This window comes from Gordionus sp. m RMFG-2023, chromosome 1 (genome assembly GCF_954871325.1).
Source record: "Gordionus sp. m RMFG-2023 chromosome 1, tfGorSpeb1-WG-v2, whole genome shotgun sequence".
Classification (NCBI taxonomy): Eukaryota; Metazoa; Nematomorpha; class Gordioida; order Chordodea; family Parachordodidae; genus Gordionus; species Gordionus sp. m RMFG-2023.
This window is the reverse complement of record NC_088775.1, coordinates 58051839-58078157: the sequence shown is the minus strand read 5'-3', so window position 1 is coordinate 58078157 and position 26319 is coordinate 58051839. Positions and strand designations below refer to the sequence as shown.

Sequence of the window (26319 nt, the reverse complement as noted above, 5' to 3'; positions counted from 1 at the left end):
ATGTCAATTCAGCGAAACTCTTATCGCGAATATCGTTTATCGCGGATGAATTTTATAGCGTAACTTTTATCTGGAATCCACATTAGGATATTATCGCGAATTTTTTATAGAGAACCTTTAAAGCAAATACATTACGGCGAAACTTTTATCGCGATCAATAACCCTGAAAATTTTATAGCCAAGACATTCTTGCGAAGACAATATAGCGAAAACTATTTAGCGAAATATATCGCGAAGTATTATAGAGAATTTAATATCACGAGGTCAATATCGCGATGTTTTGTTAATTAGTCGAGTTCTTCTGCACTAAAATTTAGTCGAACTATTTAGTCAGCTTAGTTGACCAGTGTTGTTAAAATAGCGCGCTACTTTTTTCAGTAGCGTAGCTTTAGCGGGCTACTTTTTTAGAAAATAGCGATACGCTACTTTCAATTTTACATAATAAATACATCTAAAAATTATTAAAATATATTTTTTATTAAATCTAAAATTATAATCCTTTTATTTAATTTAATTTTGAAATTTATATTTAAAAATATACATTATAAATCTAGTTAGCATTATAAATTTAGTTATTAAAAATGTGTGAGATTGTTGATGATAGCAAAATTTCTTTGGAAAATGAGAAAAATATAGATTATCCTTTCCTAAAATTCAAAAAATATTTTAATCTTGAAGAAATATTTACTACTTGATATCGGCTTTGATGCAAGATGTGTCCTGAAACTGTAAATATTTTAAAAAATTTTATAAAATTTATCTATTAGGTAGATATCATAATAATTTTCAAGAGATTCTGACATCTAAATAAAAAAACATATACATATCTTTACTTTTTCAAATATTAGATTTAATAAACTAAACTGACAAATGTTAAACCCAATATTTTGCAATGCATTCCAGCCAACTTTTATTTGGGAAAATGCTCCCGAGATTAATAATATTTTGAAACAGCAAAATTTTTGACCACTAAACAAAGTGGCAGCATAAAATATCTGAGCAAGACGTTACAATAAAATATTGATATAAGATTTTTTGTTCTTACAATCTGGTGATATGACTGAAAAAATGGGATCTATGGGAAAGAAAGTTTTTAAAACACTGACGATTATTTGGAACCATACATAGATGCAACAATGCTCTTGAGGCGACTGCAGGCCTACACTACAGAACGTTCTTATATGGTATGAAAATTAATATTTTGAGATTTATATTTTTTCTTTATTTATAAAAAAAAATTTAGGTATAATCTTCTTCTAGATAGCATAATCAAATAAATATGGATATAATGGAGAGAAAAACAAACTGCGAAAAAAAAATAGAACAAAGAAAAGAGCTAAAAATTTATAATTGAAAAATTTGAAATCCATATGCTCCATAAAATTTCATACTTTTAATACCAAAGTTCCGACAACTGAGGATGTTGACATCAGAAGAAATAAATAAAGTTAAAAAAACCTAGATAACATGTTGGATTTGATTTTCATGAAAGAATATAACATCGAGGTGGATGAAAACTTGATTATATTCCTTTCCTCAAAAGCGAAGGGAATCCAATTAAAGGGTAAAATAATAAATTATAAAATTCGCTTAGCTACTTAATAAATGCGATGTTTGAAATAAATAACATCTAGGTCAAAATTAAACCATAACAGATGTTAGGATGAGGTTGTTAGAGAAGAGAGCACTGTACCATCAAAATATTTAAATCTTAAAATAACCATTTGATATGTATGATTTATCAAAATTTTAAGCTGATTATTACAATTAATTTAAATTTATTTTTTTAAACTTATTATTATTGGTTCCACTTTTATTTAAAGATCTCACTTGAGGAAGAGGATATACTTCAAACCGATATCCTACTTTGGTGGAAACGAGAAAAAAAAGATTCAAAAAAATATTAACAATTCCTGCAACTACTGCTCTTCTGAACGAGGATTTAGTATTGCTGGAAGGTTTTTAGAACAAAGAAGAACGTGTTTAAATCCAGAAAATGTATATATTTATTTTTATTTATGCATTATAATTACATATAATGTCAATTTTATATATTTTTTTTTTCATAAATATTTTATTTGATCAAATTAATTATCCATAATTAAATTTTATTTAATGCTTAAAATATAGTAATTTCCTAAATTACAAAACTTTTTTTAATTTTTTTTTATTAGATGTTAGAAAGAATGGGTATAATTAAATCTCATAATGGCGGGTTTGGGTTAAATTTTTTTATAAATAATGGGCGGCGGCGGGTAAAAAATTTTAGATTAATGAGCGGGCAGGTAAGGAATTTTAGACTAATGGGCCACAGGCTAAATTTTTATAAAATATTGGGGTGGGCTTATGGGCTAAAAACCGCCTAATGCAGACATCTAATTGGTATTATATAATGAATATTTTTTTAAAGATTTATATATTTTTTCGTGCCTGTTGACAAGAGTTGTAAAGTAAAGATATGTTCAAGCATAAACTGATATCTATAGAATCTCGGAATTACATGTTTGTCAAAAATTATTTATTAAGCAAGTTTGGATAACCTTCTAGCCACAAGAAAGAATGAAAGATAAAAAACCTTTTTCAAAATATTTTAAACAAAAATTCAATTTATTTATCAATAAATTTTTCTGCATTACCTTGGGAAAAATTTCTGCAGATTCCCATGGATCAACGAAAACAATAATTATTTAATTATTCTTTAAAAAAGAATAGATTATATAATACTCAAATGTACTAATCTCATTCCGAAAATAGAATTGAAATCTACTTCGTCTATTTCTAAGATTTATTTGCAAATGAATCAGGAATAATTGGGCGTAAGAGGGGCATAGTAAAATTTATTTAAATATGACATACCGGACTAGTTTCATTGCCTCCGTAAAAGGTAACCTTATCCCAGGTGGCTATAAGTGCCCAAAATGCCTTGAAATTCTTGTAAGTCGGAAAAGAATCTTTGATATCTTTGGTAAAATCTTCTAGCTCCTTTTTTTCGGTTGTTTGTCTGGCCAAAACTTTTCCATGGTTTAAATTGGTGTCTATATCCGTCCAATACGGGGCTATTACACTCAAACTACTTTTTTTTAGAGGAAAAGGCTGAGGCGTATATTGAATCACCGGTTTGGAGAAAGATATTATACCGTTGGTATTCACCTATTTTATAAAAAAAAATGGAAAGGGGGGAATATCATTGTATTATTTAAACAGAGATCTACACCCTCGGCCCGAAACCTAACCTGGCCCGGACTGCAAAATGATATGATTATAAAAATTAGGAAAAATATAATTTTTTTAGAGAACCCACACACTAGCTTGGGCTAAATTTTCAAAAATAATTATATCAATTAACCAGCTGGATTTTAAATAATTTACTAAATAGAGCTAAAATTATTTAATGAAATATATAAATAGATCTGTGCGGGCTAAAAAAATTTTTTAATCCAGGCCAGGTTTAAAAATGTAAATTTAAATGCTTGCGGGTATAAAAAATTGACCATGCAAACTAATTATTATGTGAATTCGATTGTTTTCCATTTGATTTCAATTTTATGAATAATTTTTGAAATCTAATACGAATAATAAATATAATTATTATTCGGTCAAATTATTTAAAATTATTTAATAACTATTCGAAATTATTTAAAAATACTCATATTGATAAATATTCTAAATTATTCTCGAAATATTTGAAAATATTCAACATACTTTTTAATGAAATTTTTTATTTTTTAAATTTACTTTCCCTTTTATTAATCATTCCTTTTTAAAATATAATAATTCATATTTTCACTTTTAAAAAATTTAATTTTCGAATCGAATACATATTTCAAATAGGAAGGAGTTAACCTAACTTTTTAAAAATCCTTTTTACATTATTTTATTTTTTTTGTATATAATATTTTGTTATACTAATATTTATATTGTTTTTATATTATTATAACATGTTTTTGATTCGGATTAATAAAATATTAATTATTTCCTAATATCACTAATATTCGTTTTTAATATTATTAAATACAGATTTGTTAACAGTACTTTTAAAACGTATCGAAAGGGATGCCGATATATTTAAAAAGATCAATCTATAACGATACAATTAGCGATATATTTTTTAAAAAATAGGAAATATAAATATTTTATTAATTAAATACATATCTATATAAAAAATACAAATAAAATTTTATCAAACATCATTATTTGATTTTAACAACAATATTACATCAAAATTTTTATCATGGAAACATTGAAACCGGTGCGCTAGAAGGAAATGTAGGTTGTATTTAATAATAACTGTTTAATATTACTATTAGGAAAATTATTTAAAATGATGAAATCTTTAGTTCTGTATGATGGAAAAAAAATATATAAGTTTTGTTTTATATTTGAATTATTTCCATTTTTATATTTTCTTCAGGAGTTTGATGTATATGAGATATCCCTTTTTATTATATAATCCAACCTCATTCAAGCTTTAAGTATGGGTGAAGTATGGTAGCTCTTAGATATATTGATTTTCATAAAATTATTTCCTTAATCCAAAGAGTCATTTTCTCTTATTCTTATTATCACTGAAAACTCTAAAAAGAATATAATTTATAAATTAAAATGGCAGAATAAAAAAAAACTTGAAAGCTCATTGATATTAAGGGTTAATGAAATTACTCATCCATCCATTGGCTGTTATAATAAATTTATTTTTTAATATGAAGTTATAATAATTTGTGCGATGAGGGATTTGTTTAAGATATAATATCCCTCGTTTCTTGATGAATTTAACAATGTGGTGTTTTCATAAATTTGAAGTACAAATATCTAAAGATGGGCATCGTTAATAAAATGTATGGAGTAAATACAAATATGCAAGAACTCTGAAAACATTTGTTGAAGAAGTTGGGTGTTTGTACCTAGAAATAATCTATAATTAAAATATTCAATCTTTAAAAAAAATGTTTAAGATTTTGTTGTTATTAAGTTTTTTTAGAAAGATGTATTTATGTTTTTAAGTTGTTAAAAATATGTTTAATTTGATAAAATATATATGTATATGGTCGTTGGCCATATATTTTATTTACTTGTTGATAAAGAAATAAATATAGGGACAACGAAAGGGATTGGATTTTTTTTTTATTTTGTGGATATCTGATGATGATTTATTATTAATATTTTTAATTTGATAGTGGAAAAATATCGCAAAATTTTAATATTGGAAGAATATTGTCATTAATTTTACATTAGAAGAATATTGTAGTTATTTGTATATTAAAGGAATATTGTAGTTATTTTACATTGGAAAAATACATGATCAAGAAGATTATTTTAATAAATAATACTTTAGGATATTTAATACCGTAAACATATTAAATAATTGGTGACATGACCAGTTTAGTGTTCCATAAGGGTTTTTGCGGGCACAATAAGTAAAAATATTAAAGAAATAAAGGTAACATTTAAGATTATGATTCACATATGTTGTTTTTTATAATAATCATAGTAAGCATTATTTTAGTAATCGCTTATCGGAAAAACATACGCATTGGAATATTTAATAAAGGTATTAATAAGTATGATTTGATTAATAATGTTGTATTTATTTGTTTAGTAATTTCCTAATAAAATATTTTACAAATTAATGGTTAAGGAAATTAATAGGATGAAAATTAAGTCGCATATCTCGGAGGCAAATCCAGATGATAAAGTAAAAATTATGGGGGTATTAATGTACAAATTAGTACAGAAAATATTTTAAATTTAATATTACGAGATGTACAAAATATGGCTAAAAATACTATAATTAAAGAAATGGATAATATCTTTTAGGATGTCAGGAAGTAGAAATCTCGGGTCAAAATTTTTTACATTTAATTCTTAAAGAATTACAGAATAATAAATTACATGTAGGTGAAACAATTACAGACAATATAGTTAATAATCATATATATATAAACCTTTGGGGGATAAGTCAGGTGAGATGATTGTACAAAATAGCACAATAAATATTTTACAATTAATTTTAAATGAGTTACGCAATAATAAGGCAATTATTCAGGAGAAATGTCCAAATAAATTGAATGATAAAGTATCTTCTTCAGAAGGTAAAATTCAAGATAAAAATATTACATCAAATTCTTTAAATATAATTTTAAAGGAATTGCAAACGGGTCATTCCATGACAAATCAACCACGATTCGGCCGACCCCCTTCGATTTTTTTAAAATTTGGTAAGCAAAGAAAGGTCGATGTAACTAAGAAATAGCCAAAATTTTAGCCTCCTAACATTTATATTTTTGAAGATATTAGGGTTCAAAGTGTCAAAAATGACGTATTTTTACCATTATCTGCCTTCATTCAATTAAGCATATCTTAAAAACTACATAATTGTAAATAACAAATTTAATATCAAAATTACGTACAAAGATTCTACTTTTAGATAAAAAAAATTTTTATTTTTTTTCCCAATTTCCGGTCATTTTATTTAATATATAAGGACTAAAAACGATTTTTTGGAAATAATACGACCTTCAATTTTTTTTAAAAATTTAGTAGACATTATTAAACTCTTCCTTTATATTTATAAAAAAAAATTGGTCTGGGACGCGGCCATCTTCATTCTCAAAATCGATAAAAATGTTTAGAAAAGTGTATAAATATTTTCCCGAAAGGGGGCGTCTTTGTATAAAATTATATATTAATCAGTTTTTAATGGTTTTTCTTGGACTATTTGATATAATTTAAAGGATTATTCATCTTGTAAGTGAAAATAACAATAAATGGGGCTTTCATTCAATTATAGAAATTGTCTATCGATAAAAGAAATTCAATTTATTACTTTATTATAAAATTTTTTGCCCATATAACATATACTTAATGAATATTAATAAAATATATTCAACCAAGTTTATAGTTCTTGAATATATGAATCAGAATCTTGTTCATTTCATAGACGCCAAAAATAATATCAAAATTTTCTCTATTCAATTTTTTAAAATAATTTGAAATTTTTAAAATATTACAAATATTAATTTATTATTATTATGAAATTATATACAAAATAAAAGTATTATCATAAAATTACCCAAAACAATATAAATATTGGATCGGATTTTCTAAAATCGGCATAGTCTTTCTAAATTAGAATAACAATAAATAAGTGTTTCAATCAATAAAATAAATAAAAATTTTAAAATTGATTAACCCTTTCGCGCCCAGCGAGATCATTTGTCATTAAAATTTTTAATCAATTAATTTTTATATTTAAAGAAACTAATGGTTGGTACTTAGAGATATTAATTTATAAAACAATATTTATTATTTCATATTTTATCATTAACCTGTCAAAATCATTATTTTATTATGTCAAAATGATTATTTTATTATATCAAAGTACAAGTATTTTTTGTTTATGGGAAATATTTCAAGCGCGAAAGGGTTTTATTCATTCAATAACACATACTCACTATATTAATTCATTTTTTAATAAATTTCTTGGTATTTTGATTTCTATCAACACCTAACCCCAAGCCTGGAAAAACTATAGACGAATATACAGTTAAAATTGTACAAGAATTTTATTGTATGGACGAAATAAGCAGAATCATACCAGACAAGAAAGATTGCGTTTCGATTTTGACCAAAGACGGAAAAAAGAATACCATAAGAGATTAATTTTAGATAATTTGAAAAAAATTTATATATTTTTTAAAGAAATGAGGCCTGATGTTAAAATTGGTTTTTCGAAATTCGCAAGCATTCGCCCAAAAATTGTATACTCGTTGAAGGTAGTGGTACACATGTATGTGATTGCAGCTACCACCAAAATTTAAATTAATGATCATTGGATCAAATTTAACCAATGATATGTTGCCCTTTAAAACATACAAACATATTTTACACTTAATAATTTGTAATTCGCCTCAACCATCCATTTATATGGGCAAATGTGATAATTGTCCAGGGTCAACACATTTACGCGATCAAATAGAAATATTGTTTCGTTCTAAGGACATCGAATTTATAACATACAAACAATGGCTATCCGTAGATAGAACCACCCTTGAAACAATAACCAAACCAGTAGGTGAATTTATTAATGCCTTTTTAAAATAAATGGAATCTTTATCATTTTTTTATTTCAACGCAACAATCGTTGTATCAAAACAATCTAAAATTGAACTTAGACGAAGACCAATATTTAATTTTGTGATTTTTAAGAAAACTATAGCTTTATACTTTAGGATGAAGTACAAAATTATCATTGGAATAGGGCTCAATCCACTGTTCACCCTTTTGTTATATATTATAAAGATAATTTTGCCAATATTTGTTGCCTAAATTATGTAATGATATCCGAATCTTTGCAACACAATACAATAGCAGTACATAATTTTAAAAAAACATTGCTAAATTTTTTAATTAATAAAATTTTTTATTTTTCGGTGGATCCGCTGCACAGTACAAAAACGTAAAAATTTTATTAATATTTGCCATCATGAGATGGATTTTGGGGTACAGGCGAAATGGCATTTTTCTGCTACAGCACACGGGAAAAGTGTTTGTGATGGGATTGGTGGCACTGTTAAAAGATTAGCCGCTAGAGCTAGTTTACAAGGCCTTACTCAAAGTACACATCATATGAATTGTACGAGTTAGCTAAAGAAAATATTAATGTCATATATTTTGAATAGATGACCAAAATAAATTATGATTACGAAGATCTATTACTCAGGGAAAGATTTTCAAAAACTAGATCTATACCTGGAACACACAAAATACACCTTGATTCCAACAGATCTACATAATTTAAAAGTAAAATATATTCCAATTTAATAGAAAGTACTTTGGAATAGTTATCATATAATGATGAAAGTATAATTATTGAAGAAATATCATGATACCTAACTTATTTTTATGATTCTAATTGGTGGTTAGCTTTGTTTTAGTGAAAAATCAAAAGCAGATAGAAATATATATAAAGTTTCTACACCCATCCGGACCTTCAAATTCCTTTACATTTCCAAGATAGACGACACTCTTTGCTTGCCCAAATGTCATATCTTAACATTAGTTTCACTGTTAAATGCTACTGGCCGTAGTTATACTATACATTGTCGTCACAAGAAAGTAAATGCGCTACCGAAAAATTAGAATCTTTTAAAAGTAAGTTTAAATTTAAATTATAGTAATTTTTTTAATATTTAGGGCGCCATATATGAAATGCACAAGATTCTGATTCATATATTCAAGAACTCGAAACTTAATTAAACATATTTTATTAATATTTATTAAATATATGTTATATGGGCAAAAATTTTTATAATAAATTATAAATAAAGTAATAAATTGAATTTCTGTTATCGTTAGACAATTTCTATAATTGAATGAAAGCCCCATTTATTGTTATTTTCACTTACAAGATGAATAATCCTTTAAATTATATCAAATAGTCCAAGAAAAACCATTAAAAAATTATTAATATATAATTTTATACAAAGACGCCCCCTTTCGGGGAAATATTTATACACTTTTCTAAACATTTTTATCGATTTTGAGAATGAAGATGGCCGCGTCCCAGACCAATTTTTTTTTATAAATATAAAGGAAGAGTTTAATAATGTCTACTAAATTTTTTAAAAAAATTGAAGGTCGTATTATTTCCAAAAAATCGTTTTTAGTCCTTATATATTAAATAAAATGACCGGAAATTGGGAAAAAAAATAAAAAATTTTTTTTATCTAAAAGTAGAATCTTTGTATGTAATTTAGATATTAAATTTGTTATTTACAATTATGTAGTTTTTAAGATATGCTTAATTGAATGAAGGCAGATAATGGTAAAAATACGTCATTTTTGACACTTTGAACCCTAATATCTTCAAAAATATAAATGTTAGGAGGCTAAAATTTTGGCTATTTCTTAGTTACATCGACCTTTCTTTGCTTACCAAATTTTAAAAAAATCGAAGGGGGTCGGCCGAAAATCTCATTTTTTTTGCTCATTTGACGTGGAATTACCCAAACACAAAGGGATGTATTACAAGATAATTCTAGGGATTTGAATAAAATAATAATTAATTGCAAAATATGTAGCCGTAAGGATCATAAGGACCAAGATTGTTTTTATAATAAGAGTAAATTTTCAGAGAATATAAGATGTAATGGATATGGTTATAAAGGCCATACTGAAAATAAGTGTTATGCTAATGAGAAGAATATTTGTGAAGGATTTCCATTTAGGAATTCTAAATTTAATAAACCAGCAATTTGCAATATTAAGGAAATAAACAGTACAGGTATTATTGATTTAAACAAAAATAATGAAATTAAGGAGCGGCGTTCTTCAGGTGCAAAGAAGAGGGACATTTAGCTATTAATTGCCTTAATAACTGACTATATGTTTTTAAGAATCATAAAGAGGTCGAGTGACCGAATAAGCATATTAATAACATTAGTAATAATAGATCTTATCATATTTTTAATATAAGAAATCTTATATTTTTAATAATGAATTTTATAATAGATTTTATATTTTTAATCATAGATTTTGCGATATTAATAATAATAAACAGGATTTAGGAAACATGGGGAAAGGAAACAAGAAATATATCCAAAGGTAAATTACAAACGCAATATGTACAGGAGTAATGAAGGTCCGAAGATGGTAAATTCAACAAGAATCAATTTAAATAAGAATTTGATTAAAGATATAAATATAGAAGAAAAAATTTTTTAATTGGAAAATTTTGAAGGGCCAATAAGAAATTATAATTGATGAAGTGCGGTAATGCACATTGTCCATGTCCTCGAATTAACATTAATATAGATAATAAAAATATTGAGATGCTATTCGAAATCGGAGCTGTGATTTCCATTATGGCTTATAAACGATATCGTAAATATTGGCCTGACGGAATTATCGAAAAGGGGGATATGTATGTCAAACAATTTGATGGCTCTGAGATCATGATGGGTGAATTCAAAGTCGGGTTAATAGTCCATAATATGACTATATATCTTTATTTATGGGTGGTTAAGAAGGATGTTGAGACAATAATGGGTTGGGACTGCATAACTAAAATTGTCTTACAAAACAATTATTGGAACAGTTTAATTGAAAAAGATAACATATTGCCAATAAAAAATAATGTGGTAAATAGTAAAGTCGAGACAATTAGTATTAGGAATAAAAAAATGAATGTTCTCAATAATCAATGTATTTTTAAACCTCAGGTGGAGGTAGAATCAAATAGCAATATTTTAGGAAAGAATTCCTAAAAATGGTATACAAAATAAGGGTGATATATCAAATAAAATTGATAAACAAACTAAGATTAAGTGAACATTTGATTAGGTATCAACAATTGAGCAAAAGGATTATGAATTAATTAAGGTTCATAAATTAATAGATACATTAATAGATAAATATAGTATAATATTTGAGGACACTTTGGGATTTCTTAAGGACTACCAATGGACGTTAAACTCAATGAAGGTGTTACTCCAGTTTTCTTAGGGTGTTGCCGAGTACCTTTTGAATGGGGAAAAGTAGAAATATAACTAGACCGGTGGTTAAAGGACGGTATAATTGTACCTATTGATTATAGTGAGTGGGCCACGAAAATCGAATGGAAAGTTAAGGCTTTGCGCTGACTTTCGGGTTACTCTCAATCCTTGGGTGGTGGAAGTTAAATATCCATTACCTAGAATTTAAGAGATTTTAGTCAATTTAAAGGGAGGAAAATATTTATCTAAAATTGACTTTTCCGCAGCATATTTACAATTACCTATTAGAGAAGACATACCTAAATTATTTACAATTACCACTTCTAAGGGTCTATCTTTTTATCAATTCCCTTTTGGTCTTAGCGTTTCAGCACTAATTTTTCAGCGCACCAAGGTATTGGTTTTCCAAGGTAAGGAGTCTTTTATTATGTGGATGATTTGTTGATTACTGAAGTAACACCTGAGCAACATAATTATAGGTTAGAAGAAGTTTTTAAACGCATTCTTGATAAGGGTTTAAGAGCCAGCCGAGAAAAGGGCGTATTAGGAGTGACTGAAATAGTCTATTTGGGTCATACCATAAATGGGGTAGAGGTATAACCTCTTGACAAAAATTTAAAAAATATAAATAATTTACAACAACCCAAAAATAAAGCGGTAGTTCAATCATTCCTGGGTATGGTAAATTATTACCATAGGTTTATAGGAGAATTTGCAAATAAGCTGCTCCGTTATATCATTTATTATGGAAAGGCATAAATTTTGAATGGGATGAATCACAACAAAAGGCATTTGAATTACTGAAGCAAAAGATTGTTGAGCAACCCATTTTAATGTGTTTCAATAATGATTTACCAATAATTTTGACTATTGACGCATCTAATAAGGGCGTTGGCGGAGCACTACTACATTTAATAAATGATATAGAAGACCTATTTTATTTTTCTCAAGGGTTTTTCGTGATGTGGAGACTAGATATTCAGTAATATAACAAGAGGCTCTGGCGGTAATATTTGGCTTAACCTAGTGTTGAGAGTATCTCATAGCAAAAGATTTACAGTATATACCGATCACAAACCATTAATTTATTTATTTAAGAAAGACAATAAGGAATTAATGTTATCACCTTGACTACAAAGGTGGTTATTATTGGTTGGAAGTTTCAATTTGGTACTTAAATATCGAAGAGGTAGAAAAAATTACTTGCCTGATGTTTTATCCAGATTGGGACAGAATACCAAAGGTTAAAAATAAATGACAGAGAATCTTCCAGGGAAGATGAAACTTTAATTCGCAACTTATCTTATACGTTAAAAGGAGGTCTTACTACTTGGATGAATTAAAAATCCATAATTTACGAGACAAGGAATTAAACCGATTAAAATTATGTTTAATGAGAACAACATCCTGGAAAAACAATCAAAATAATTATAAAATCATACAAACAGAATAGTCCGTAGTTAGTGTACTCGAGGGAACCCGGTGATTCCTAAAAAATTAAGAAATAAAATGTTAATAACATGCTGGTTATCAAAGTATTGAAAGGATGAAACAATGGGCCCAGGAATATATATGGTGGCCGCGTATGAATACAGAAATTGAAAGGATTACAAAGGGATATATTCCTAACACTTATGCCAACATGCCACATAAAGTTGTAGGCGGTAATTGGCCAAAAATCAGACCGTGGGAACGTATGCCGATTTTTTTATTTAAATAAAAAATCATATTTTTTAGTAGTGGATATTCAAAATGGATTGAATAGGAGGTCCATGATTTAACCACTAATATTGTAATCAAGAAATTACATAATTTATGGGAAAATTCGGGATTCCCGAAGTTATTGTTTCTGATGGCAGTTCAGCTTTCATCAGCCAAAATTTTAAGCAGTTTTGTGCTAAAACACAAACTAAACATATTTTGGCCTACCCTATCATCCTAGCTCGAATGGGCTGGGTAGAAGGATGGTAGCTATTGCTAAAAATTGGTTAAAAAAGATCAAATATGAAGGGAGTGAGGTGTGGATAGCTCAGTTATATTATAATAATTCAAAGAATGGTGGAGGATTTAATCCAACTGAAAATTTTTTGGGTAGAAAAATTAGAGTCCTTTTGAATCTTTTAAAACCAAAGGGTGGTACTGAAGTTTTGTCAAAGGAACTCAAAGTTACAATATACCCTATCGGTCAAATAGTATGGGCTCGATAGTATCATAATAAGGATAAATTATGGGAAAAGGATGTAATATTGAAAAATTAGGTAAAATATTAAATCGTATACAGTTTGAGAAGGGAACGGATATTATTCGTCCTATGATCAAACAAAGATACAATTAAGATCATTTAACAATTGAGTAAGGAAAGGGAAGGACGGATAGGAGGAAAGATATTTGTATTTTATTTTTTATACCTGATGGCGATAGTATCGTACATTCATTTAACGACTCACATCTAGACCTGTGCGCCGCCGGTATTTTTATTCACGCCGGAAAAGCCGCCGATTGAGATCAGCGGCGCGAGCCGGCTAGCCGCCGATTTTTATTATTAATTTTTAGAAATCATATTAATTATATTTATATATTAAATTATTATTATTTTAATTTGAGTACTAACATTAAATCTAATTTATAATTTGTTTCATTCCAGCCCTTATTATTTTGATGTTTTTTAAATATCTTTTTAAAGTATTAATTAATATATAATTTTTTAAAACTTTATTTTAGAAAGTTAGAACTAAATCAAATTTATAATTTGTTTCATTCCAGATCTATATATTTTGTTTTTTTAACACATAAACTTAATATACAGTTTATTAAATTAATTATGTAAAGCTTTATTTTGAAAGTTATAACTATATCTAATTTATAATTTGTTTTATTCCAGCCCTAACTATTTTAATGTTTTTAAATATCTTTTTAATGTTTAAAATAAATATGAAATCTAATAGGGCGAAATTATGTTTTGATGTCTGCTTAGATTTAATGCCATTTGATTCTATAAACAATAAAGGAATGACAGACTTTCTAAAGGTTTAAAATTTATATAAAATGATCATTAAAAAATAAATTGTTCAAAAATTAGAAATATAAGATAATTTATTCCTCGTCAGAATTGCCAAATAGGACAACCATTAGTCGGGGTGCACTAGACGATGTTTATTTATCTATAAAGGCGCTTGTTTTAAATTTGATTGACTCTGGACCAAAATTTTGTTCTAACACTTTTGATTTATGGACCGATCATTTCAAGCGTCGAAATTATATCACATTTAGTCTTCATCATTTAGATGAAAATTTTGATTTAAAATATTTTACCCTCAACTAGAAATGTGACTCAAAAGCATATTGGGGAAACAATATTATCTGAGATTGATAGTATTGAAGAGGAGTTCTATTTAAAAGCCAAAATAATACAAATGGTAACTGATGCTGGGGCCAATGTCAAAAGAAGCGTCAGATTAAGGGATTATGAGCATCATTTATGCTTAGGGCATGGACTTTATAATTTGGTTACAGTTGATGGCATAAAAAAAGTTACCAAGATTGATATTCTCATTAAAAAAATTAGAGAAATTATTTCAGCCCTCAGATATCTAGTAGCTGATTTGGAATGTGAAATTGAGGCTGAACATGGTAAATGTCTGCAGTCAATTTATGAGATAGGTAATATCTTGGATATTGATGATTCTGATCCATACCTTGATGACCATTTTGATATGTCTGATGAATCGGATAATAGAATGGCATTGCACCAACCAATCTAATTAATGCAAAAACTTTAAAATTAAAATTAAATTGCCCTACCCGCTGGCATAGCATATTAATTATGCTAGAAAGTGTTCGCAGTGTAAACAAAATTCCTATAAATAATATTCTAAATAAAATATGAAAACATTCTTTAAAACTCTTTAATAATGAATAGGATATGATAGATGAGCTTTACGCAGTATTAAATCCATTCCGAGAATCGGTGGAATTTCTTTCCTCCCAAAAAGGATCTACAGTAAACTTAGGGTAATTATTTAGCAGTGAAATAGAAGCTCATATATAAATCAATAAATCTGATTGCTCAGATATAATATGCTTAAAGAAAATATGAAAAAAAGCTTGACCATAGGTTTCCGATCGAACTTCAAGTTATTTTATATTTTTATTAATAAAATTATATTCTAAACATTAGATATTAGCAACTCTACTTGATCTAAGATTTCAAAATCTCAATATTGTTTCACAATATTCAAATTTGAATTCTACGACATCATTACAATTTCTAATACGACATTTAAAACTTTTAGAGAATGATAGAAATGCTCAGTGTGAAATTCAAGTCGAGGATGGTACATCATGCAATTATATAGCGAAATTAGCTCAAAAACTTTCCCTTTCTATTAACGATTATAACAATATTATTAATCTTAAATAAGAATGCTATATTTTGCTCAGCCAAAATATTATTCCAGAAGAGGATGCATTGCTCTTTTGGAAGAAAAAGCGACTGGAACTTCCTATGCTTGCTAATTTATCTAGGAAGGTTCTTTGCGTACCTGCAACCAGTACACCCAGCGAGAGAATTTTTTCCATTTCTGGATTAATACTCAATGCTAAAAGGAGTTCTTTATGCCCACAAATCTTGATAAAATACTGTTTATTCATGACAATTATAATTTTGCTAAATCTGAATTCTGACGTATTATATTTCATACTTCATATTTTGCCTGCATTCCAATTTTTTTTTAATTATAATAAAAATCAATAGAATATTTCTTATATGTGTTGTTTTATGACTCTGATTGAGTAAAAATAAAAATACAATTCCTTAGTCTATTTCTGAGAATGAGAAAATACATAAATTTAAATTGGAGTGAGACAGGAAATAATTAAAGATCAATAAACTATGTTAGCAATGTGTTAGAAAAGATTGTCTACATAAATTATAAAAAATATAATACATTAATTTATAAATTAAATTCAATAAAAAATATATTGATTTATATATTAGATTCATAAAAAAAATTTTTAAAAAACTGCCGCCGTTGATTGAGACATCGGCGCACATGTCTACTCACATCATGCAAAATGTGATAATACCAATCAATTATTATCCAGTGGCACAAAGATGGAAAGATCAGTGGAAGCAACAGATGTGAATTAACAATTCAAGGAAGGCGATAGGAATGGAGTTTACAAAAGGAAGGATGAAGTGTATAGGCTTCCTGGTCAAGCTAACGTTAAACAAATATGTCAATGTTTCCGCTGTCGAGAATGGGGTCATAATAAAATTCAGTGACAAATAAGGAGATAATGCGCCGAAAAATGCAAAATTTAAATAGTGAGACACATTTTTGCTCAATATCCCATAGAAATGAAGCAGAGAATACACAAAGCAGAAATTAAGTTTAGAAATCAACAAACAGACGTACATTCGAAAGTAGAAAATATACCTTCCTCTACCCGATGCCAGGAGCAGACTGGCCATAAGATCCGGTGGGCATTTTGCCCACGAGGCCGCGAGAAAATGTCGATTTTTCAGGCCGATCAGATAATAATATCAAAATAGAGGCCAATTAGAAAAAAATTATTATGTTCACATTATTTTCTTTTATCATTTATTAATTTTTAATGAGATCTCTATGATTTGAATATCACATTCCTTAGGAATTGTCATGTCGTTTACTATATTTTAGTGCATAACATATCAATAACGCTGCTTGGTGCTACACATCATTACCACGTTCTTTGTTATTTATCAAAAGAAGTGTAAACGCTTCCGTTTAAGTAGAGTGAAAGCTAAGTTTTGATTAATTTTTATATTATATTTTTATACAGGTAGAAATAATATAGCCAACATTTCTTGTTCTTAATTCAATGAAATCAAATAAAATAAAATCCAGGTCGGATCAGATAAAAGGATGGATGCTTCGGTAAAACAGAATAATTCATCTGGCCAAAATAAGTTGAGAAGGCTGCAAAAAATAGGTGAGATAAAATGGTGGGCACGTGAAAAAGCCCTTAGATGGATGTATGGCAAAGAGAGCTTGCTCCCAATAACGATAAGGCACTTCAATTTATAATAGATAATAAATAATTTGAGACAAATGATAATTTATCTAAATTTAAGACTCTAAGTAAAGCTATAGTTTATTTGGAAATTTTTAAAATAATGGGGCCACTGTCATATTTTCAAACTAAAAAATTAGGTACTTTGTCAGCAAGGAAAATGAAAGATCATAGGCGTAACCAGGATTTTCCTAAAGGGGGGATTAAAAAATTATTGGGGGCTTCGCCCTCAGACCCTATTTTGGGCGGGCCTTCGGCCGGGTTACCTTATTCTATATATAGTCATAAAATATTTTTACAAGATAGGTAATTTTAATAAAAAAAATAAGCCTGGAACAAATATGAAATATATTTTTATTAGTTTATATAAAATATAATAAATTACTTGTATATACATTAATATAAAAGGATGGTAATAATTTATTCCAAACAAGTATAAGAATTTTATTTAGAAAAAGTAAGTAGATAGTTGATATTCCTCTATTATATAGAATTAGTGACAAAATACTGGGTATAATTTACTTTTACAGACATATTTGACAGTTAGAGAATATATTACAGTTAATATTTTAACAAATTTTACTAATCAAAGCTCTTGATAATAAATAATGCAACAATTTACATTCAATTATTTAACGCCATCTATTTATTTTAATAAATATTAAAAATTAATCTTAATATTATATTTCCCACAATATCTTTAAAAGATATTTTCTGATGTATATATCAATATTTTATAGTTTTCTGTAAAATATATAATTCGCTATATTAGTAAAAATTACTTGATTGTCATATGATAATTGATAAAATTAGATATACTGTAAATCTGCGACATAAAATATTACACTGTTTGTGTCCTTTAATTTTTTTATTTAATTTATAATTTAATTTTATCAATAGTTTTTTAATTATATTTTACTTTTATTAAGATAAATAAATTAAAATTACTCACTTTATAAAAAATTATATTTGATATATTATATTATTTAGTAATTTTATGGATCTATTATTAATAATTATAATACATTTCACTTTTGTCTTAAGACTTATCTTATATTCCATTTCTTAAAAAGCATTTTTGGTTCACTCTTTTTTATATATAAATGCTTTTTTCCAAAAATGTATAAATTATGATGAATATTTTTATAAAAAAATATTAACTTTTACATTCTTTCTTTCAAATTATTGTTTAAGTTATATGCATACATTTTTGGGGGTCAGGGAGTGGGGTGATGACTAAGAGGGATATTTTTTATTAGCTTAAAATGATATTCACAAAGAGTGATAAATTTTTGAAGGGGGGATTTCCCCTTGCCCCCCCCCCCTGGCTACACCTATGAAGAAGATGCTAAATCTGCTGTATCATCGATTCAAAATAAAGCAATAAAATGGCTGCTAATTAAATAAAACATTTTCATATTTATAGCTCCCGGAGAGTATCTGAGTACAAAATTCTCTGTAAAAAAATCGAATAGGACGAGCGAAAAGAATATATAGTGACAAATGCCAAGATGAACGTCCTCAAGAATCGATTGACCTTTATAGGTTCGAACTATATCGTCCTATAATTGATCAAATTATAAACAGCTTGTTGGAATTACTTTCTGCATAATGAGAGCTTATCTTGAATGTGCAATATTTGCATCCATGACATTTTTATGAAATAAATAGTAAAGGTATTTCTAAAAAGGCCTTGGAAAAACTGGCACAAGTAGCATATATATTGAATGTTAAATTTCATAACGAATTATGTTCATGAAACGGACGATGATATCGCATGTACAAGTGAGGGGTCAAATGAAGAAGATAAAATATTACAATATGATAATAAATCAGAGTGTGATAATAAATGTAACAAGTGTTTAATATGCGTGTATGAAATTCTTAAAAGATACAATATGCATACAAGTGACACTAATATATTTTTGGCATATGAATACATTTAAACTTTATCATTTACTATGGTTAATTACGAGAAAGCATTTAGTAAATTAAAAATTATAAAAATAAGCTGAAAGCTAATATTGACCAAGAAAAATTAGAAGCGTATTTAATAATGTCAGTTGAAAGAGAACTATTAGCGTAGATTGAACTAGAAGATATTCCTGTATATTTGCACAAAGGTTCAAAGTTAAAGAGAGATTTATTAACATAAAAATTATACATTTTCTTAATTCTTTTATTAGAATCTTATTAATATTATTTAAAGTGCAGCAATTTTATTCTCACTGCAATAATTTTACATTTATAATTAATTGATTTAATATATTGAATATGCATTTTTTTTATATTTAACATGTGATGTATGATTTGATTTTATAGTGCAATATCCTTGTAAATCTAAATAAAATATATATTTTCAATGAATATTATTTTATATAGGTAATGAATATGATTTTAGATGTGTATTTTTTAAAAATAAAATATATTATCGTTTAATACTATTATTTTTTTTACTAAAATGGTAAAACGTTTGAACTAATTTTCAAAAAATAAGAAGTAATAAAAATCATGTAAATCAAAGAAGCCATTTAAGGGAACCAGGTCAAAGACCGGGCATAAGTGGGCCGAAGGCCCGCAAAATGGGGAGTATAGGGGAAAAGCCCCCATATAAATGAGCCTCTATAAAAAATGCCCACGAGGCCATAGCGTGGCCAGTCCGCTTCTGCCTGATGTAACAACAAGGAGGAGATGGAATTGTTAGCGATTACGAGTAAAGATATGGCAGATTAATGGTGAGTCTTGGTTAATAGAGTGGAAGAGATTAGGCTACTAGAGAAGGAATATGAATATACAGACGCTGGACTTGTGTAGGGTGGGTGTGTTGTAATTAGGTTTTTATTAGAAAGATGTATTTATGTTTTTAAGTTGTTAAAAATATGTTTAATTTGATAAAATATATATGTATATGTTAAGAACCTATCGTTGGCCATGTATTTTATTACTTGTTGATAAAGAAATAAATATAGGGACAACGAAAGGGATTGAATTTTTTTTTATTTTGTGGATATCTGATGATCGAGATTTATTATTAATTTTTTTAATTTGATAGTGGAAAAATATCGCTAAATTTTATTAAAAGAATATTGTCTTTAATTTTACATTGGAAGAATATTGTAGTATTTGTATATTAGAATATTGTAGTTATTTTTTATTGGAAAAATACAGGATCAAGAAGATTATTATAAATATACTTTAATATATAAAATAATAGATATATATAGACATGTGCACCGCCGGTCAAATGCACCGCCGGTCAAATGCACCGCCGGTCAAATGCACCACCGGTCAAATGCACCGCCGCCGGTGATTTTTGACCACGCCGACGCCGCCGCCAAAAAGTGTCGGCGCTCAACATGCCACCGCCGATGTAAAAATTCGGCGGCGTGGCGGCGTGATACATATTTTTTATTATTAAAAATAATATTTATTATATATATTATTTATGAATTGTAACTTGAAGAAAAATAATATTAAATATTTTTTGAATTATTAAAATGTGATTTTATTATTTTAAATTAATAAATATTATTTGCTATAAATTTGATTTGTAATAATCCATATAATACACGTTGGCTGGCTTAGAGCAGGTCTGTGACCAACATGCTAGATAAGATAAGATAAGGATAGAAAAACAGAAAAGGTATTGATATTTATTATTTTAATCTTAATTTTTATATTAACTGTTAAAATATTTAATTATTTTATAATAGAATATTTAAATAAAACTGATCTCATCTCACATTTAGAATTTTTTTTGGCATAATATTTTTATTATTAACTTTTTATTATGTAGAAATATGGCATTATTTCAGATACAAAAGATTTACCAGATAGAACACACTTAGCTGGAGTGGATTAGATGATGTGTATTTATCAATGAAAGCATACATATGTCAATAATAGGTCCTAAATTTTGTCCTATAACTTTTGATATGTGGACAGACAAATATAGACGGTGAAATTATATGACCTTTACATTTCACGAAATAGATAATAATTTTAATATTGTATTTTATACATTGGCGACACATCATATCACTCAAAAACATACCGCTGAAACTATTCTTTCCGAGATAGATATAGTTGAAAATGAATTTGATTTAGGGTCCATGAAAATTCAAATGGTTACGGATGCAGGACCCAATGTAAAGAAAAGTGTTCGTCTAAGAGAATATAACCATCATTTATGTTTGGGGCATGGATTACATAATCTAGTGACAGTCGATAGAATAAAAAAAGTTAATAAAATAGAAAATCTCATTAAAAAAGTGGGAGAAATTATATTTGCCTTAAGATTCAACACAACGGATTTTGAAAATATAAACGATATCGAAATAGAAAATGTTTTGAATCGATATTAGATTTGGATGATAATGATTTTTTTATGAAGATCGTTTGGGGTTTGATGATGATAGTGAATATGGAAAATCATATGAGAAAAAACTAAAATTAAATGTGCCTACATGTAGGCATAGTATTTTAATAATGCTGGAAAGTGTGACTGGCAATAACAAAAATCCTATAAATTTCTATTAAATAGAATGGAGAAACCGGATCTCAAATTATTTAACTCCGAGTAGGACTTGGTGCATGATCTTTTAAATTTTCTTAAAACCATCAAAAAAACTGTTGAATTTTTATACGTCCAAAAGGAGTTTAGATTTATCCTTATTATTTCGTAGTGAAATTAAATATCATTTAATTGTATAAGAATATGATAATCCTCCCATGATCCCTTAAACAAAATATGCTTGCTAAATTTGATCATAGATTTCCAATAACCATCTTCAGGTAGTACTTTAAAATACATATTTTTTTTTATATTATTTCTCTTTGTTTTATATTTTTACTTAGGTGTTAAGAGCACTTTAGGATCCTCATTTTCAATCTATAAACATAGTAAATGAATATTTAAAGGAAAAAAATATTACTCCGGTGCAATTTTAATGTCAACACGCTACCTTTCAATGGCCTTACACGGACGAATTAAGCGTATGTGAAACGACGGAAGTTGCTTCAAAATTCGATTATCTTACATTGGCTACGAAACATTCATCTATTCATAACAATAATCTGAAACAACAAGACTATTTAACTAGTTTAGGAAAAGAGTGTTATTCATTATTTTCGCCTTATAAAATTAGAGATAAAAGATTTCTTCGATTTTTGGAAGATAAGAGCATTGAATCTTCCTAAACTTTCAATATTAGCTAGAAAGGTCCTGTGCATTCCAGCTACGAGCACAAGCGAGCGTGTATTTTCCATAGCTGGGCTCACTCTGAAATCTAAAAGAACATTATTATGTCCTATAAATCTAAATATTATATATGATAAGTTTAACTTAATAAAATCATTAAATTATAGTTATAAATATAAACATAATAAAGCATAAATTTTATTTTATAAGTGTTTCCAATGAATTTATAATTTTAATTTAAAAAAATTTGAATTAGAAAAATATTTGACGCCGCCGCGCCGCCTCCAATTTTTGTGGCGGCGTCTAAATCAATTCGCCGCCACCAGCCGATCATTTAAAAAAAGAAACGCCGCCGCCAATAATGCTCTCAGTGCACATATCTAGATATAATTATTTTCATTTTAGATTTAATCAAGAAAATACGAAATCATCTAGATTCAATCCAAAAATACAATACATAATAATTTTTTATTTTAATTATATGCTATATCCATTTTAAACTCACCCAAGTTTGTCCATCCGTCAAATTTTAAATTTGCAAATGTCATGTAATAAACGAGATACTTAGTTTGAAAAAATGTAATTCAATCATGCTCTAAATATATATTTTCTCTACCTGAAGAAAAAAAATTAAAGATTTTTGTATGAAAGAAAAACGATTCTAATACATGTGCTCATACTGCTGATTATTTATTGAATCCCAATAATAGGGAAGTATCATAAAAGTAGAGAGTTTATGAAGCTTATGATATGATACTAGTGTTGTTAAAGTAACTAGTTAAAAGTAACTAGTTATTTGAAACTAGTTACCTGTATTTTTGCTAAAAAATAACTGTAACTAGTTAAATTTTAAAAATTTTAACTAGTAACTTAGTTATATTTTTTGAAATGTAACTGCCAAAAGTAACTAGCTACTTCTAAAAATATGTGTGTATAAATCTAAATAATATATTCAAATAATTAATTTTATTTTTAATATGTGAATTAAACATTTATTAAATGAATATTAAAATTATAATTAATATACTATAACTTTATAAAAATATATAATTAAAAGAAGAGAAATAAATTATCAATATTTTTATTATTTCTTACGAAAAGGGTGCGGTAAATTTTGTCAAAAAAAGGAAACGGAACAGAGGACTTGATCTCCCGCGAGCTTCTGTCGTCCCCTTTGTCTAAAACTTCGTCCCCTTTATCCGGTCCATATGGATATATTTTTACAGCGTGGATGATAAAATTAGAAAAATAATTACTCAGAATTAGCAGAAATAGAATGACAATAAATTCTTTCATAATTATAAAATTTTGTTAAAAAAATGTAGAATAAAATAAATATGAGGATTCAATCAATTATTAACACATAGAATATCAAATAAATGGTGGTTTAGCGTTTAAAAATTGATATTTATTAACGATCAGGCATAAATGTCAATTGAATAAAATCAATAAATATTTTACAAAAAATTAATTACATTTCGGTAAATTTATGTTTTTTAAAACAAATTATTTATAAATTTTAAAAAAATCTTAAAATTCTGCTGAATTAAATATATCGAATTAATAATATTTTAAAAAGCGCGAAGCATGAAAGGAATTACTTGTTGCTCTTTGGAAAAATAACAAAAACATACTGAGAATTGTGTTAAATATTTTTGGTTAATATTAATAATAATCATATCAAACAGATGATAATTTTATTTTTCTAAATGTATTCTTTAAAAACTAATAATTATCTAATAAATTATAATCATTAGAAAATAAATGAAAACATATTTATTTATCTAATCTATAAGCAAGTTATGGAATGTTTATTTTTTTTGACTAGGCTAATTCATGTGAAAAAGATAATCAAATAAAATCACTACCGAGGTTAGGGAATTTTTATCGCCTGCCCATTCACTTTAGTTTTTACCGGGGTGGGGGGGGGTCTATACTCATAATTAAGTACCTTATTGCTAAAATACATTTAGAAAATCAATTTCTTTTCTTAATGCTTTTGCCTGGGAAGACAGTGCATGGTTATATTAATTAGCGTTAAGAACCATAATTATTTATCGAATCTTCTTTATTCTTAAAGTGCCTAAGGGAAAAACCATCCTTAAGGATCATTATAAATAAAAAATAAAATATCTTCATACTAGGTCTATACTTATTAGCTTCCTTGCTTTTTTCTTACAATGATGTTAAAGTAGTGGCGTGCTACAATTTTTGGGTAGCTATTAGTAGCGAGGTTAGTTTTATATATATGTTAGCTGTATTCCGGCAATGTGTTATTTTCTCAACTTTAAAAATAAAAAATAAAATATCTCCATACTAGGTCTATACTTATTAGCTTCCTTGCTTTTTTCTTACAATGATGTTAAAGTAGTGGCGTGCTACAGTTTTTGGGGTAGCTATTAGTAGCGAGGCTACTTTTATATATGTGTTAGCTGTATTCCGGCAATGTGTTATTTTCTCAACTTTAAATCATTTTTTGAACGCGTTTTTAAAAATTTAAAAATCTGATTTTACCAGAAATGTATTCCATCATGTTTAGAATACCTACTCTATGAATTTCACACAATTTATTCATTAACTTTTAAATTTAATTATATTCGATTTTTCATATATTTTTTATATAAATTAAAAATGACTCAAAGGTTAACAGCAAAATTGTCTACAATTCATAAGATAGGTATTACAAACATGATAGAATGTATTTCTGGCAAAATTCGATTTTTAAATTTATTAAAACGAACTCAAAAAATGATTTAAAGTTGTAAAAATAACACCTTGCCGGAAAAACACATTGACGCTAACATATATATATATATATATATAGGTCCAATAGCGCCGCTACCTTTTTCAAGTAGCTCTACTAAAATTGGCTACATATTAAAAAATAAATCAATTATAATTTTAAATAGATAAATGGATATATTTTTAAAAAATTAAAATTCATTTTTTTTTAAATGATTACATCTTTATGTTCCTGCCATATTTTAAAGAACAATAATGAAAATTAACTGATCAGTGGGTTAGCTCAGGATCTATTTATATTATCTTCATTCTCATACACTTTTTTAAAAAATCATATAACAAAATGAGAACATCTCGTGTTCTATATTTTTTTATGAAGAAAATAAAAATAATGTATAAATAATATAATATTGATTATTTAACAATTTTTTTGAGATCATATAGCACTCACATACATTATTAATTACCTCTTTACTCTTCATAAAATATAATATCTTTACCCCAGCCAGTTATCCAGTTGAAAGATTATTAAACAAAGGATGGTTTTGATGAAGTTCTTTGCAAGAGGAAAACTTTGAAAGACATTTTCTCAAGAAAATACAAAATATATTAATTAAAATTATATTATAATTAAGATTTTACTATAAAAATCTATTATGTATTACATTTCAGATTTTAGTAATATTTACGATTATAAAAAACAGAATTGAAGCTGCAATATTTTTTTATTTGCCATTAATAACAAGAAAAAAAATATTGAATATTTATGATAATTTAATATCTTCAAACTAAATTTTAATTAATTAATTGTGAAGACGATTTTGGCGGGGT

At 27.0% G+C, this 26319-nt stretch overlaps 1 protein-coding gene across 1 annotated transcript in view; it reads right to left on the bottom strand.

Annotated features, from left to right (window-relative positions):
- LOC135927915 (uncharacterized protein K03H1.5-like) overlaps positions 1-24072 on the bottom strand; it is an 89414-nt gene extending 65342 nt beyond the window's left edge. The window contains exons 1-2 of the mRNA XM_065464182.1: positions 23842-24072; positions 2857-3150 (exon numbers count right to left, since the gene is read on the bottom strand). Of these exons, the coding sequence (XP_065320254.1) occupies positions 2857-3150; positions 23842-24042 (495 nt within the window). The 5' untranslated portion in view covers positions 24043-24072. The remainder of the gene's footprint in view (positions 1-2856; positions 3151-23841) is intronic.
- Between the last annotated feature and the right edge of the window lie 2247 nt (positions 24073-26319).